At 37.4% G+C, this 14,651-nt stretch overlaps 1 protein-coding gene across 12 annotated transcripts in view; it reads right to left on the bottom strand.

The window, feature by feature from the left end:
• The window catches only part of CDKAL1 (CDK5 regulatory subunit associated protein 1 like 1), a 424,992-nt gene that overhangs the window by 145,929 nt on the left and 264,412 nt on the right, over positions 1 to 14,651 (bottom strand). For all 12 annotated transcript variants that reach the window (XM_054190488.1, XM_054190497.1, XM_054190500.1 and 9 more), the window contains one exon: positions 12,013 to 12,179. In XM_054190488.1, the coding sequence (XP_054046463.1) occupies positions 12,013 to 12,179 (167 nt within the window). The remainder of the gene's footprint in view (positions 1 to 12,012; positions 12,180 to 14,651) is intronic.

Here is a 14,651-nt window from a genome sequence, read left to right as displayed (position 1 = left end):
AAGGGCTGGAACATAAGCTATGTACCACAAGCCTATTATTCTGCTTATCTCAGTTCAAAGCACTTCATTCAATCCTCAATATGATATAAGAAACCAATAAAAGGCAAGTTTCATAACATGTTTCTGAATCTGCCAAGTTCTTAAAAATAACTCACCCTACAACATAGGGAAGAAAAATAATTCTTTCTCACTCCCCTCAAATTTGGCATCTTCTGAATAACAGCCTCTTTAATATGTGATCACTTTGTGAATTCTTTTTGAAAGTAATAAACTATCTATCAGAATTTCTAGCTCCAAAAGTGCTATCTTATTCCAGCTTTTGTAAGGCTGAGAATCATTTGATAGGAAAAAAACCAGATTTTTATTCCAAACAAATACAGAGAATATTATGTTTAAAATTTTAAGATTTTGTTCTTTTGCCTTTGCATTCATACTAAACAACACTTAAATTTTTTAACCTTAAAATAGGGATTGATTCTTTCCATGATAGCAACTACTTTTAAATTGTGTACAAAACTAGCCACACATTGCAGGCTAGTGGGAACTAATAAAAACCCCCGTAACTACATTGTATTCACCTGCGTTAAAGATACCATTCATAGTAAAGAATGAGAAACTACCTTGTTTTACCACAGTTTTCGTTTTCAAAGTCACAAGTTCAGAAGTTCTCTAGTTACGTGAAAATGTTAGTTTCATTTGTCTTCCTCTCTTCTTTGCCTTAGAGAATGAAAAATTTGCTGCAAAGTATGAAAAGTGAAGACCAAATCCTAAAATCTTAAAAAGTGTTTTCCTATCTAGAGGATCTCAAAAAAACCCACTCAACCAAAGCCACGAGTTGCTTATCTTATGGTAACATGCAGAATCCTGTTGGTCTCACATTTGATCTCCTTCAGCGGGATGTGGCCAAGAGGGAGCTTTCAATTACACTCCGTGGAAGAGGAACTAAACCAACAGCGTTCAGCAGCCATAGTTAAACAAGGCTCTAGGCAGAATCGCTTCTCCTAGTTATCCCCAATATAAAAAAAAAAAAAAAAAAAAGAAATCATGTGGCTTCTGCAACCACTTTTGTCAATATCTTTTAGGATTAAGAGCACAACTGCAGTCATTTAAAGTAATTTCCCTTGGTTCTGTCCTAATAGGACACAAAATGCCTAGCATCAATTAACTCAAATTTTCAACTGTCACGACAGGTCCCTGTATGCAATAAGAGCCATGAAAGTAAGCTGAAAAACATTATTGCTAATTCCACTGCATCATTTTGTTTTAGAAAAAGGCACATCAGTCCCTCAATATCAAAGAACATCCATTCTTTAGAAACTGAATTGCTTGTCACACGTATCAGAAATACACATACAACACACAAGTTACGTATCTGGAAACCCTAATACAGCCTAATTATTGGGGTTTCAGGTATATTCTGGACACTCAAAGCTCCTTCTAGAGAAGAGGCATTTGCAAACAACTCGTTCTACTGTGAAGTCCCTTCTTTGCTTACTTTCTACATCTCAAGCTACACAAAATATGCTACCTGTGCTTTAAGCACTGAAGTTCAATCGAGTATTTATTTAATACTTCCAATACTTATAATAATATTTATAAATAAAATTCCTTTATTTTCAGGCATAGATCTGAATCAAAGACCCCAATGATAAATTCACTTCCCAAGAAGTACTTCAGGATCATTATTATCAACTTGGTGAATTTAACAGAATACAGATTATTAGCACAAACCAAATAAACACAAGACAGAAATACCCGATGACTCAGTGTTTCTTTGTCGTTCATTTTCTAAGTACCACTAGTGTTTTTTAACTTACCTTTTAGAACCAGAAACTTGGAGTAAGCAGTTCAGAAGGAAACAGAATAACAAACTAAACAAAAGTTTTGCATTATTACTTCAGAAACCTGGATAAACCAATCTTCCAAACTTTGTAAGTGTTCAGGTTTTTGAGGGATATTAGTCGTTAAGCGTAAGTAACACAGGTATAAATACCACAGTCTAACCCAGAACTTGAAGGTAAGACTGTTTCAGTCTTATCTGTTATCCTCCCTACACCTAAATGTACACAGAAGTACTTTACCACATAGGTTTGTTCAGCTATGCACTAAGAACAGTCATACTTAGTCAATGCTGACAGATTTTCCCATACCACAGATTACACACAGAATACCAGATTTCATCACTTAATAAAACTATTAGTTAGTATCCCAGAGAGAACTTGAAGGACATCATGGGCTAATGCATAATTGTACTTTACAGTGTCTCAACATTCTAAGCTTAACATCTGTTTCCTGTTGTTTTTTATATTTTTATCTTTTTTTTTTTTTTAACAAAGTGCTTTGCATTACTAGATATAATTACATATTTCAGTTAGAAGTAAAAATGTAATATAGAATTTTATTTCCATCTGGAAATAATAAAGGAACAACTTTTTGAAATTATACAACTGTGAAAGAAAACTTCTGTCTTTAATCATGACTGAAACAGCTGATTGCCTTTTCCCCCTGTTCCCTAGAATCTAATAATGCATATATGAACGAAGGGAAGCACTACACAAAAATGACATTTCATGTAGGAATGAAAAGGTCAGAGTGTAGCACAATTTGGTCTAAGATGACTTTACAAAAAATAAAAGTCATCTACATTTGGAATCTAACAATGTATGTGAAATATCTTTTAGGGTACCGATCACATAGGAAATAATTTTTTCCAGTTCTTAGCAGCTGGAGTACATCAGAACAAGGCATATTGCCAGAAAGATTTTTATCTAGTCAGTATATTTTATCCCAGCAATTACAACACAAATTTAACCATCTAACCAGAAAATCAATCCTTCTGTTTGTAATGACACCACGTGCAACCATAGAGAATCACAAAGACAATAAACATCAATATCTATGCATCTTTATGTCAGTACCAGCAAGCTGTTCAGACAGTGATTCTTTCCCCTAACCTAAAGTAGGCAAAAATCCAGTATTTGAATTCTGCCTCGTGTCTGAGTCACGATGTTCCGAATAACTTGCTCCCTAGCAAAAGGATTTTGTCCTCTGCCAACAGCGAAGCCCAAAGAAATGCTCATCCATATGGAAACATGACAAAATGGCACTCCCTCAAAACTTCTTCCCCTTGTGGCAGATGTTAGTTTGGGATATGTCACAAGGGGTGTCTGCTGACTGTTGTCTTTCAGAAGCCCAGTGGTGCCACCACCAGCATGGTCTGGATAAAAACCAAGTGGCCGTGGTCCATTTTATAAATTCCTCTGCTGTAGTGCAGCTCAGGAACAGATGTGATCTAGCGATGCAGGCATGGCAACAATGACACAGTATGATTGAGTCTGGAAAGCCTGTAACAGTTTTGTTAAAACTAATGAAGAGGGAACCTCCTCCCACTTCCCGCCCCCCATGAGTAATGGGGCTGTAAAAAACAAAGAACGTGTAGGATATATAATCGCACACCTCCCCAAGGAGACTGGTTGGAAAGCAATGCCTCCCCCTCATCTGTATATGAAGTGGGGGAGATGTAATGAAGCCATATGATGGACAAGCTTAGCGGCAACCCATACCCCATGCAATACAACGTGACATGCTCAGGTCTTTATCCTATCATTAGGATGAAGGGAGGTCACACTGGAGCAGCTAGAAGCCCGCACAATTCTGACCAATGTAATCTGAACCTCAAAATCAAATCTTTAGGCTGCCAGATGGAGGGCAAAAATCTGTTTTGTCATATGAGAAAAATGCCTTCTACATTACCAAACAAAAAACTGGTATTAGCTCAGGCCACCCTTAGAAGTGGATAGAAACCAGACTGCAAGCCGTGATTTGCTGATAGCAGAACGAGCCGTGAGAGCCATATGCTCGGCCTTAGCTGTTCCCAGCTGTTCTCCTAGGTGTGGGATCTCTCTACTGCTTCCAACCTCATAAAATAGACAACCCGAGCTAGCTAAGCAATTTTTCCTCCCTTGTGGCTACATATTAAGCCTGATCTCTTAAAAACAAACCAACCCAAACGAAAACCGTCCACACGCCTTCAAAAACTTGCCACATCTTCTTTTATTAAAAATGAGTACAGGCTAACAGGAGTTCTTGCAAAAAAAGTGATATTGAGATAATACTACAATATAATACTGTGAATGAATGGCACACCCCACCAGAGTTCATCTGCACCATGACGAATCAGTGCCAGGAAGCCTCCCTATTGTTTCCCTCTATTTCAAACAAGCAAGTACAGTACCTTAAATAGCACCTGCTTTAGCAGGTTACAGAGGAAGCAAAATAGTGGACGGTTTTAATCAAAACCTAAACCTTTAGGCACAGGCAAACACTTTCTTACTTTTGTAGATATCCAATTCACTGGGATAAATTTCAAAGGAAAACTGAAGTATTAAAAAAACCACGATGACAAGATTGATATCACAGGATCTTCAGCAGGCTCTTGCACGTTTAACATAACTAAACTAATTGAATTCATAGACTGGGTAGAAGATATTTTATGTCTTTTCCTCAATTCACAATGGTATAGAATTATGTGCAGTTTTATTGAACTTTCTAGAACACATTATACTTCCTTTTTCTCATTTTTAAAGAATAATCACCTCAATAAAAAAAAAAAAACCAAACTTTTTTTAAGCAAATGCCAAAGCCTAATGAAGCAAGCAGTCTTACTGAAGATTATGTAGATGATGTTGCATAGCATAGTGCATTCACAAAGCATAGTGAATGTGACAGCTCATCTATCAAAGAAAACAAAGAGGTTTATCCATCTAAACTAAATAGAAGCTTTTGGAACAGCATGTAGAGTAGTTGGTAGAACTTCACTTATTGTAATACAAATAACTAGGAAAGCAAGATCTTATTTGTTTTTCAATGAAAGCAGAAATATTAAAAGAAGATGGCACTGTTTGTTATGCAAGCTATATATTTGACAATAGCTTTTACCCCAATGCCTTGAAGCATATGGCAACTGATAAAATTCCCACTTTATTTAGCAAAAATGCAGTTTCGCACATACGTACTACCCATTCTTTGGACAAACTGCTCAACTAACGGTGATTTTTATTTTCTGCTAGTAACCCGCCAACAAAGTAAGCCACAGCTCCAAAGGTCTGCTGGGATGAGACAGTATTATAAGTAATTGACAGACAACCTGACACTCAACACAAGATTGAGAACGGACCTGTCTGCATTTAAATACTATTCATTCTTGTGATAACTAACAAGGAAGAGAAACGTTCATATGAGCAAATCATAATTAAGGTACAGTTAACATGCACAGCTTTAACTGGCCAAGCAATGTGCTACTTAACGTTAACCCCTTTTTGCAACATCGATTTTTATGCACAGATTATTAAATACAGCAGAGCACTAGATGCATGCATAAAATATTCTGTCTTGATGGAGAACTCAATCTTGCATAAATAAAAGCAGTTCATTCTCTGTGTTTCTCAAGCATTTTTTCTACTACTGTTACAAAGAGCAGGAGTTTCATTCCCAGCACCACAAATATTCCCTTCTACATTTTCTGGAAGCAAACCTTTATTGTTCATTCAAGTTCCCAAAACAACAACATTGTCAAGGTTTTGAAGATCACCCAGGATTCAAAAACACAACACAAAACCTTCAAGAAGAGTAAGCGGGATTCTTATTTTGACATTTATTAAGTCAAATCATATTCTACCAGCTGGCAGCAAACATGTCACCAAGCATTTATGGACATCGGGACCTGCTGAGTCTGAGATCTTAAAACTCTAGATTAGAGAAAGTGGTGTGACAAAATGTATTTCAAAGTGCAGCAGAGACTCATCCCTTTCCTAACCCCGTAATACCCAAACATACATTCACTCTGGGGTGAGTTCACCACTGAAAATGTTCCCATGACACTATGTCTTATGGAGTAATTTCAAGGAAATGTGCTATATTTGGAAAACCCAAAGACAACACTTTAAGAGGAAGAACAGGAGAGGGAGTATTGTAGTACTAAAGAAGTAAAAAGCTGGAATACACAGAGAAAGCAAAGGTGCACACACAGCTTCCATAGGACAAATAAGCACTTAACATAATACCAAAGGAAACAGTAAGCATCCCTCCCCCCATCCTTTTCTCTTCTTTTTTAGAAGCCCACATGCAACTGCCTCTCTCCTCCTCCCCTTAATATCTAAGATTTCTTTCAATTTTACTGCTAGAAAGACAAACACAGTTTGCACAGAGACAACTATGTAATTACAGCAAGGGAAAGTTGCATGGTCCACCGACTACAAAACACTACAAAACTCTCAGTAATAAGAGGTCAGGGGCTTAACTATTCATTTATTTAAATGTATGCCACAGTTTTCATTTTTTCTGGTCAAATCAACAGATGTTAATTGGCGTTTTGAAATGCAGCAGTCTATGAAAATGACAAAAATGTTACTAGAAACAAAGCAAACACATGCCCCAAAGGCCTTTTAGTTCCTGAAATCATGCTGCCCTCCTATTTGCCGTTGAAGAATGCGTACATATTATTCCCTTTTCATAAATGCATTTCAAATCAGCTTACACTCTAGCTTACTCAAAACTTGAGCTTATGCACAATGCTTAAAAACATCGGATACACTCACAGGAAAAAAAGGACAATACGGAAAAAAGAAAAGTGAATTAGTAATTTAACTGTAATACGTATTTATGTGCTGTGTCAGGGCACACTTGAGGAAGCCATCTGTAGGATATCAGCTTCAGTGAGGTTAAGGAGCATGAACGCCAAGCTGACATGAAAAATCAAAGCAAAAGAGCAAAGAAATACTATTGCGACTCATGGTACGGTACACTTGGCACTCTTCATGCATTTAAAGACCCTGCCGCCATGCAGACTCCATCTCAATGGTTGGTGTATCACTCAAATGTCCTGAATTAATAACGGAGATAAAGCCCACAGATGGCATATGGTATGGTTTGAGACAGACTCATTTTGACAGGTGACAAAGACAACTACTCATCTAGTCATGTGAAATTAAGCACTTACGGGAATGACAGGTGTGAACTGCCTCCTTTATACAGATTTGGAAGCGTCCCATCACTCACAGACAGTGCTGTACTAAAATCCCAGAAAACTCTGGAAGTACAGTTAGTGTTAAATCTGCAAGGGAGGTAAACTAAGGCTGAAATGCGAGTCCCTGCCCTTTTACAGTCTGGATGACCTGCATTCCCTTCTGATTTGGACAGAGCCTCAGATACTGAACAAGAAAACAAAGTTAAAAACCAAAGGAAAAGTGAAATATATTCAAGGCAAAAATTAGTCTCTAACCCTATGCCCCTAACATGAATTCATTTCAACCTTCTACACGTTTGGCCTCATTTTTGACTTTTCAGACTATGTCCTGTTCACCATTTATCTACTATTATTTTTTTAATGGTTTTTTCCCAACCTTCCCTCTCCATCAGTAACTGCAAGTGGATGTAAAACACTGACTCACTGGAGCGCTAGCCAATAACTCCATAAGATGATTACAGAATAAATGCCTGGAGGTTACTTCTAAAGCAGGATGTATACCTTATGTCACTTTTGGTACATGTTGATACTATAGGACGATAACATCTTGGCCATCTGGCAGTCTGTGTAATTCGAACAGTAGCTCTGTGCAAATACAGATGGGTAAGAGTACACAAGGTAACTGTACACATAAGCATTCACTGCAGGTTTTGCTAGGACTCTAAAATAGATACTAATATTAACTTTTCCTTCACCTTTAACATTTTATAAAACAAACAAAAAAAAAATATCTGAGATAAAATGTTTTTCCCTGACCAAAGTTCATGTCCATTTACTAAAATTCTCTGCCATGTAGATAAAATCCCAAGTTTTCCTCAATGCCATGTGGCATCAACATATTAAGAGAGGACAGACACAGGACAAGGACGCATATCTCAAAACCTCATTTTCAGACCCAACTTAAAATAAGCAAGCTATATGCTTCATGATGTATACATTCAAACAGATGGCTAGGACTGCGAGAGAGCACTTTAGAAAATGCAATACTATTTCCACTGGTTGGCCAGATCTACCAATGGTAGATCTACCAAGCCTTCCAGCATGAGCGCCTCAAGGGCAGTGACAAGCACCGGCACCTTTCCTTTGCCCCCTACTCTGTTCTAGTCCCACCACTCCTGACCCGAGGGAAGATCTCCTCCTCCTCCTTCTCATCCTCCTCCCCTTGTGCCGGCCTCCAGCATCAGCGGAGCAGCAGAGCTGGCACTTCTTAGTGGATACCAAGAGACTGATTCTCAGATACAGAGGCAGATGAAATGCTCCCGAGTTGAGTAGCATTTTCTGTTCCTCCATTTTTATTTCCAGGGACCTGTGAGTGTGGGCACTATATTCACGAGTCAAAAGACTCCCAGGGCCAAAGCTCAGCCACAGACCTGGGCACACACTACAAAGGAAATGTTGCTGAGAGCTTAAACAGATCTCTGGTCATAATGCCATCCACTGTACATGTTCTAAGCAGAAAATATCTCAGAGTATGTCTATGAAATACTTTTTTTCGAGGAAAAAGTAAGAACTTGTAATCACTTGTTGGCACTTGCAAACGAATTTCAATCTATAAGCAGTTTATGAAGCAGCTTATTCAAAAGTAAGCTAAGTATCTTTTAATGAAGGAGAAAGCTATTCCACCTATATACAGAAAATACATGTAGTATGAAAAAGTCATGTTACTTTAGTCAGTGGATACAAACTATTTTCCTGAGAATATCAAGACGCTAATTAATATGTAACTGAAGTACCTCATGTCTAGCTACATCTTAAAGATCCACCCGAGCAACACAAACAATATATGCTGGCAATATTTCAAAGGACTGAGATATGGGGCAAGGGGAGCAAAACCCAACACTCAAGACACCTCCCCTTTTATGGATGACTCCACACACTGCTAGAACACTATGTGCAACTTAGTCTTCAATTCTATATAAAGTGATATATTTTTTAATTTTTAGTCCTTTATTCAGTCATATCATCCATAGGTGCAACTTTCTCCTCATTCACGAGGACATCAGCATTGTCATTGTGCTCTGAGGAATTCTTTGCTTCTACTGCAGTTGCGCCATCTACAACTCACGGTATTAATCTGCACACTTCTGTTTTTTTATTTCCAATCTCTCATTCTGACAACTGAAAGGTACAGAATCTTCAGCAAAGAGTAAAAGAAATCTGACAATTCCAAGAACACAATCAAGCCAGCGACCTGATACTTTGAATGACCAGAGATTAAAATACATGGCTATTTGAAGGAAAGCAAATATTTGTGAAATGTTTTAAAAACTTATATTTAAGTACAAAACCAGTTCTAATGATAGAGGAGTTCAGGCAATACTACAGGTCAGTATTTTAAAAAATGTATGTAATCTCTTTGGAAACTGGTATTTTTAAAACATTTAACTTACAGCTGAGTCTTACTGGAGAAAGCAAATGTATTTATATAAACTTTATTAGCTTTGGAGGTTACACGAATAAGGCAGACATAAAACTAGCCAAACTTTTTACCTGCAGATAAGCTCCAATAAATATGGCAAAAACTGTAAATGAATCAAAATCATTGCTTTTAGGGTGATTCTCTAGGGAAGCTCTGTCCAGATCTTAAAATTAATTTATGCTTTTTACATGACTGCTGTTCCTCTATGCCATTTATCAGACCATTTATCAGTTCGTTATTGAAGTGAAATAAACCCTTGCCTAGCAATTGCATATGTACAGCAGTATGCAATTGCTAAAAATGCCTGATTTTTAAAAAAGATACATGATTGGAACGACTTTTTCCATTTCATTGGATATAAAAAGTGACACACAATTAGTACATTTTCCCACGAAAAATATTTTCACAAAGCCAAATATCCCAGTTAGCAACATGACTTCTAACAAAATAAATTAATAAAATGCAGCACCTTTTAAAACAGCTAATGAAAGATGTTTGCAACCAATAACACAGCTTCATACCTTTATTAGGAGATAGCAGAACTACATCTGGATTTTATCCTAAACAACTGACATGAAGGTTAATCAACCCCTCATTTCATTTATTTAGTTTTTTAAACAAATCACAGTTTTACCCCTTCCTCAACTGGAAAGTTAAAAGCACATTCCCCATTAAAAGTTTATTTTGTCTGGTGAAAACGTATACAGGAGAATGCCAACATTCCCTAGTGATCTTTCAGATACAAGTCTGGTAAGCTTGGAAGAAGGGACTAGAGAAAAACGCACAAGGTAAAAAAAAATTTACAAATTTAGTTTGACAAATCATCAAAATTATTTCACAAAATTACAAGCTCAGAAATTCTTGATCATACATGAAACATAGAAATGTGACTAAATAACTCTTAAAAACATCATATAAACTACAAGCTGTATGAAACACTGAAGAGGACAAGCGACAGCAGATGTTGCTATTGTAGAAAAAGGCTGGTGTACATATAACACATGTTCTGCACAGCAACATTCAAGATACACATTTTCAATAGGCTTTCATGAATTCCTCTCACTCTGCCATCACACTTAAAGATCCATTTTAAAAGAGATTGGAGTACTTTTCCTGAATATGACTCAGGTCAAAAAGCTACTTATAGCACTTTCTAGAAAATTTAGAAACAGGAAGAACAGAGATCATAAATCAAAACCATTCACAGCTTCGTGACATGCTCACACTCATTAAAATGGCTACTGATTGAAGGGAAGCAATTTACTTTCCACCTTGCTCAGGTTATATCAAATTAAGACTACTACAGTACCCCTTAGCTGGGCAGAGAAATTTCTTACTTCCAGCAATTGATAATTTTTGGTTTTTTTTAAATCTTCTGACAGTACTCATAAGATGAGCAGCAGTGACAAAAGTAGCAGTCTATGCCAAAACACTTTTAATAATATGAGTTAAAAACAAAAGTGAAGACGCCAACTGAAAATTGCTAAAAACTTGATTTGCTTTTGTACAAGATGTTGAAAAATGTTAAAATAAAAAAAGAAGAAAAAGTTGTGACAGATATGAGAGTTTGACACAAATGCAAAGCTCTATAAAACACAACGAAATCACTTCCTAAAGATTTCTATTCAGTGTGTTGTTAAGAGTCTATCTTAGTGAAGCGTATGTTAGAGCAAAGAATAAAATAACAGCCCGGGAAATTTCCTGCAGTTTTCTGCAGCTTGTATTCTTTAGCTGACGAAGTGAAAAACTGCTTATTCCTATCAAGATGAGATTCCTCTAGCCCACGTGCTTCAGTAGGGAAAGATGCAGTTATGGCAAGCCTGGTGAGAAAATACTGTCTTTGACATCCTAAGAAAACACCAACTATTAATTCTATAATATATCTGGGAAAGCAGCATGGGCACCAGCTATTTATCTGGATATTGCTGATGCACGTGGTTACAAAATTTACCTGAAACTATATCCTTCCCTGCTTTTTCCTCTTCTTTAAAGATATGTTCTTTCTATAAACAGTTCCTGTGAATGTCAATAAACTCATTTGATTACAGAATCCAACCAAACACTTATCTTTGAGACAAAACTCTCATTTCCTGCTCTGCATACATACGAATCTTATCATAGAAGGTCTACACGCTCTCAGAATAGCATGACATAGGATAATGAATACATCATTGAGTGAGACCAGCATATAGTCTTTCTGGAAATATTTGTCTAAGGTGTAGCAGAAAGACAAATTCAATCCAATCCATCGCCTGCTAATGACATTTCCTTTAGTTCTTGAAAACGCTAGACATATACACAAATGCAACATCACAATAATAAAGCTCCACAGGTCAGAGACCTCAGTAATATTATCATTCCAAAACGATCTGAATATCTTATTATCTCGATAACTTGCTGTGTCAGGCAAACGGCTTAATGCTATTAGCCTAATTCTATAAATTTACTCGAAGTCCATAATTTTTCTAAGCTACCACTTAAAATGAAACGCACGATACACAAGGTTCCACGCTGACTCACTCAATGAATGTCTATGACGGCGTATAAATGATTCTCTTTTCTTCCTTACCTCCAGATGCTCTAAAATATAGGGAGGGTTTGTCATGCCAAGCCTCAGCATAGCTCCCTCAGGAATAGCTTCAACCAGCTTCCACAGAAGCGTAGGGAGGTCTGTGCCAATGTCTCTGCCATAAGCCCCTGTGTCTTCACTGGTCAGCCATATCTCACAAACACCCTCTGTGAATAAAAGAAAGAGATAATTAACAAATCTGGTTTAGAGCTGTTTATTTTATCATACAGCTGCTCACTCTTTTTAATGCAGTATTTCACAAGGCTATTATGCAGCCAGACTGGGTATTCAATTGCAAGGGGGAGGGAAGGAGAAGGAAGGCTTATCCCATGGGTAGCAGTGGGTTATTAAGTTCATTTTATGAGCACAAGAGTGCTACAACAATGCTGTAAATTATCATTGCTGTGGAGTGATTAACATTCACAGCCAATGACTAATTCTGTGCTGCCTCTACAACAAGTCAGTCAAGTCTAGTACTCTGCTCTATTTTTTGAGCCTAATTCATTAAACACAAGCGACATTACCCAAGCAAAGAGTATGCATTAATGGCTGTTACTCGTAGTTAACTTATTAACTGGTAAACTTCCAATAAGCAAAAATAGCTCTAAAGCACGGTGATTAACATTCCTCCTCAAATAACTATTAAAAACTCCTGTTCTTTAAATTATACAATTAGCAATGCAATATTAAGGCTGTATTGAAAAGGTTAGTGACCAGTGCATGACTGAGTGATAGTGTTGGAAAACCTGTTTCCTGGCAGTTAATACTTTATTTTCCATCAGTCAGGGTCTTAGGAAGTAGTATATTTGATTTATATTGTAAAGAGAGGTGACCTTGAACACTGATATTTGGTAATAATATCCTCCTGCTCAAAGAGGGGAAAGATATCGCACCACCCTTTAATAATAGCTGAAAGCAATGAGGTTTCACGCAGTCACTTCTATCACTCTGCCCAGCTTCCATCCTTTTTGCTATGCAATTCATCTCCCCCTCCTCACTCCCCCAAAGCAAGAAATAAGCCATTGAAAACACAGTGGCTGGAGGAAGACTCCTGTAATTCCCAGCAAGATAAGATACCATTAACTCACCGAAGAGTTAAATTTCTAATAAGGACAATGGACCAGTAAAGAAAACATCCAAACACTAGAAGGTCCATAATTCATCAAAGCACTCTTTGGACCAGCAGAAAAGGTATCACAAAATGTAAATGTTTATATTACAAATCTACACTTAAGATGAGGAAAACATAAACACGCACGCAGACTTTAATCACATACAAAGCAATAATCCTAGAAAACCAGAAGTTTTACAAAAATGTACACTCAAGGCTGCCACTCGAACTCACACTGTAACAATAAAGGTGAACAGCAGGCTACGCTCAGCATCAAAGCTAATGCTGTTTTTTCAGAAAGATTTTCAGTCATTTATTATTATTTATAGAACTAAGAATATTTAAAATCCAAAGGTAAACCAAGAAACTCGTAACTTCTGAAGTTTTGCTTCAAGAATAATTTAGTGAGAGAGATGTATAATTTTGTTCTTGTAAGAAGTCTGGTGGAAAGTATTCTTGAAGTACTGCTTTTCGGTTATCCAGCTTGCAGTCACAACTTTGTAGCCACACTCAAACTGAGCTCCCTGATGCCTGATCAGGTACGCAGAATCTGCTAGCAGTATACAGTCACACCTCGGATTCCACTGCAGTTGCTAATGTTTTCGGAATTCATCTCACCACAGGCAGTACCACACCATGAAACATACTCTAGGGTTTGCTGCCTGCCCTACGCTTTCCTGAGATACAGAAAAAAGAGGTGAACTGTATATGTTACATTTTAAAAATAAGAGAAACATAAAGGATCTAAATGATGGGTAATGTTATCTTTGGGGGGTTTTTTATTATTATTATTTATTTATATCAGTCTCCAATAGCCATTAGAACACTGCAAACCACAGTGATTTACTTGCCAAGTTTCTACTGAGACAGAGTAATTCCCATTTTAAGCTTTCAATCTAAGTAGTTGTATAGGTTTTAGGTTTGTATTGTGGGGTGGTTGGGGTTTTTTTTATGCAAATGGCTAATGGAATGCTGCCTCACAGTTACCAGATGAACACTGAGGAAAAAAAAATAAATCACTGGCTTGGACTGGAAATAACATTTCCATGGAAAACAACAGTGAGCTTTTAAAGCTGCATAGGTGGGGACCATTAGCCCCCTGGTGGGCTGAAACTTCAAATTAAATCACAAGAAGAGGAAGCAGCTGTAATAGTAAATCAGCAACAACAGGAATAACTGTCTCATCTGCTCTCCGATCAGGGTGTTGAACAACAAGCAATGGGAACAATTCATGCTGAGAGCACCAAGGACGGAGTCTTAAGTTGGGGGGTGGGGGGAAGGCGGGGTCGGGGAACACCTGTACTGGGGAAGAATGTTCACTTCTCAATTTCAGGCTAACAAAATGGATCTTCAAATACTGAAAGCTGCTATGAGTGCTAAGTATTTACAAGTAGGGTAAATCAACTTTGTACACAACTGTGTGTGATAGAGATTTGGTCATCTGTTGTTAGGCTGTTTATTCTAGCCCTTTGCATCCTGAGTTTAGGAGTCTAAACTTACACCGGGTAAGAGGAGAAAACAACAGACC

This window comes from Rissa tridactyla, chromosome 2 (genome assembly GCF_028500815.1).
Source record: "Rissa tridactyla isolate bRisTri1 chromosome 2, bRisTri1.patW.cur.20221130, whole genome shotgun sequence".
Taxonomy (NCBI): domain Eukaryota; kingdom Metazoa; phylum Chordata; class Aves; order Charadriiformes; family Laridae; genus Rissa; species Rissa tridactyla.
Note: the sequence above shows the minus strand (reverse complement) of the source record. Positions and strands in the feature narration are given on the sequence as shown.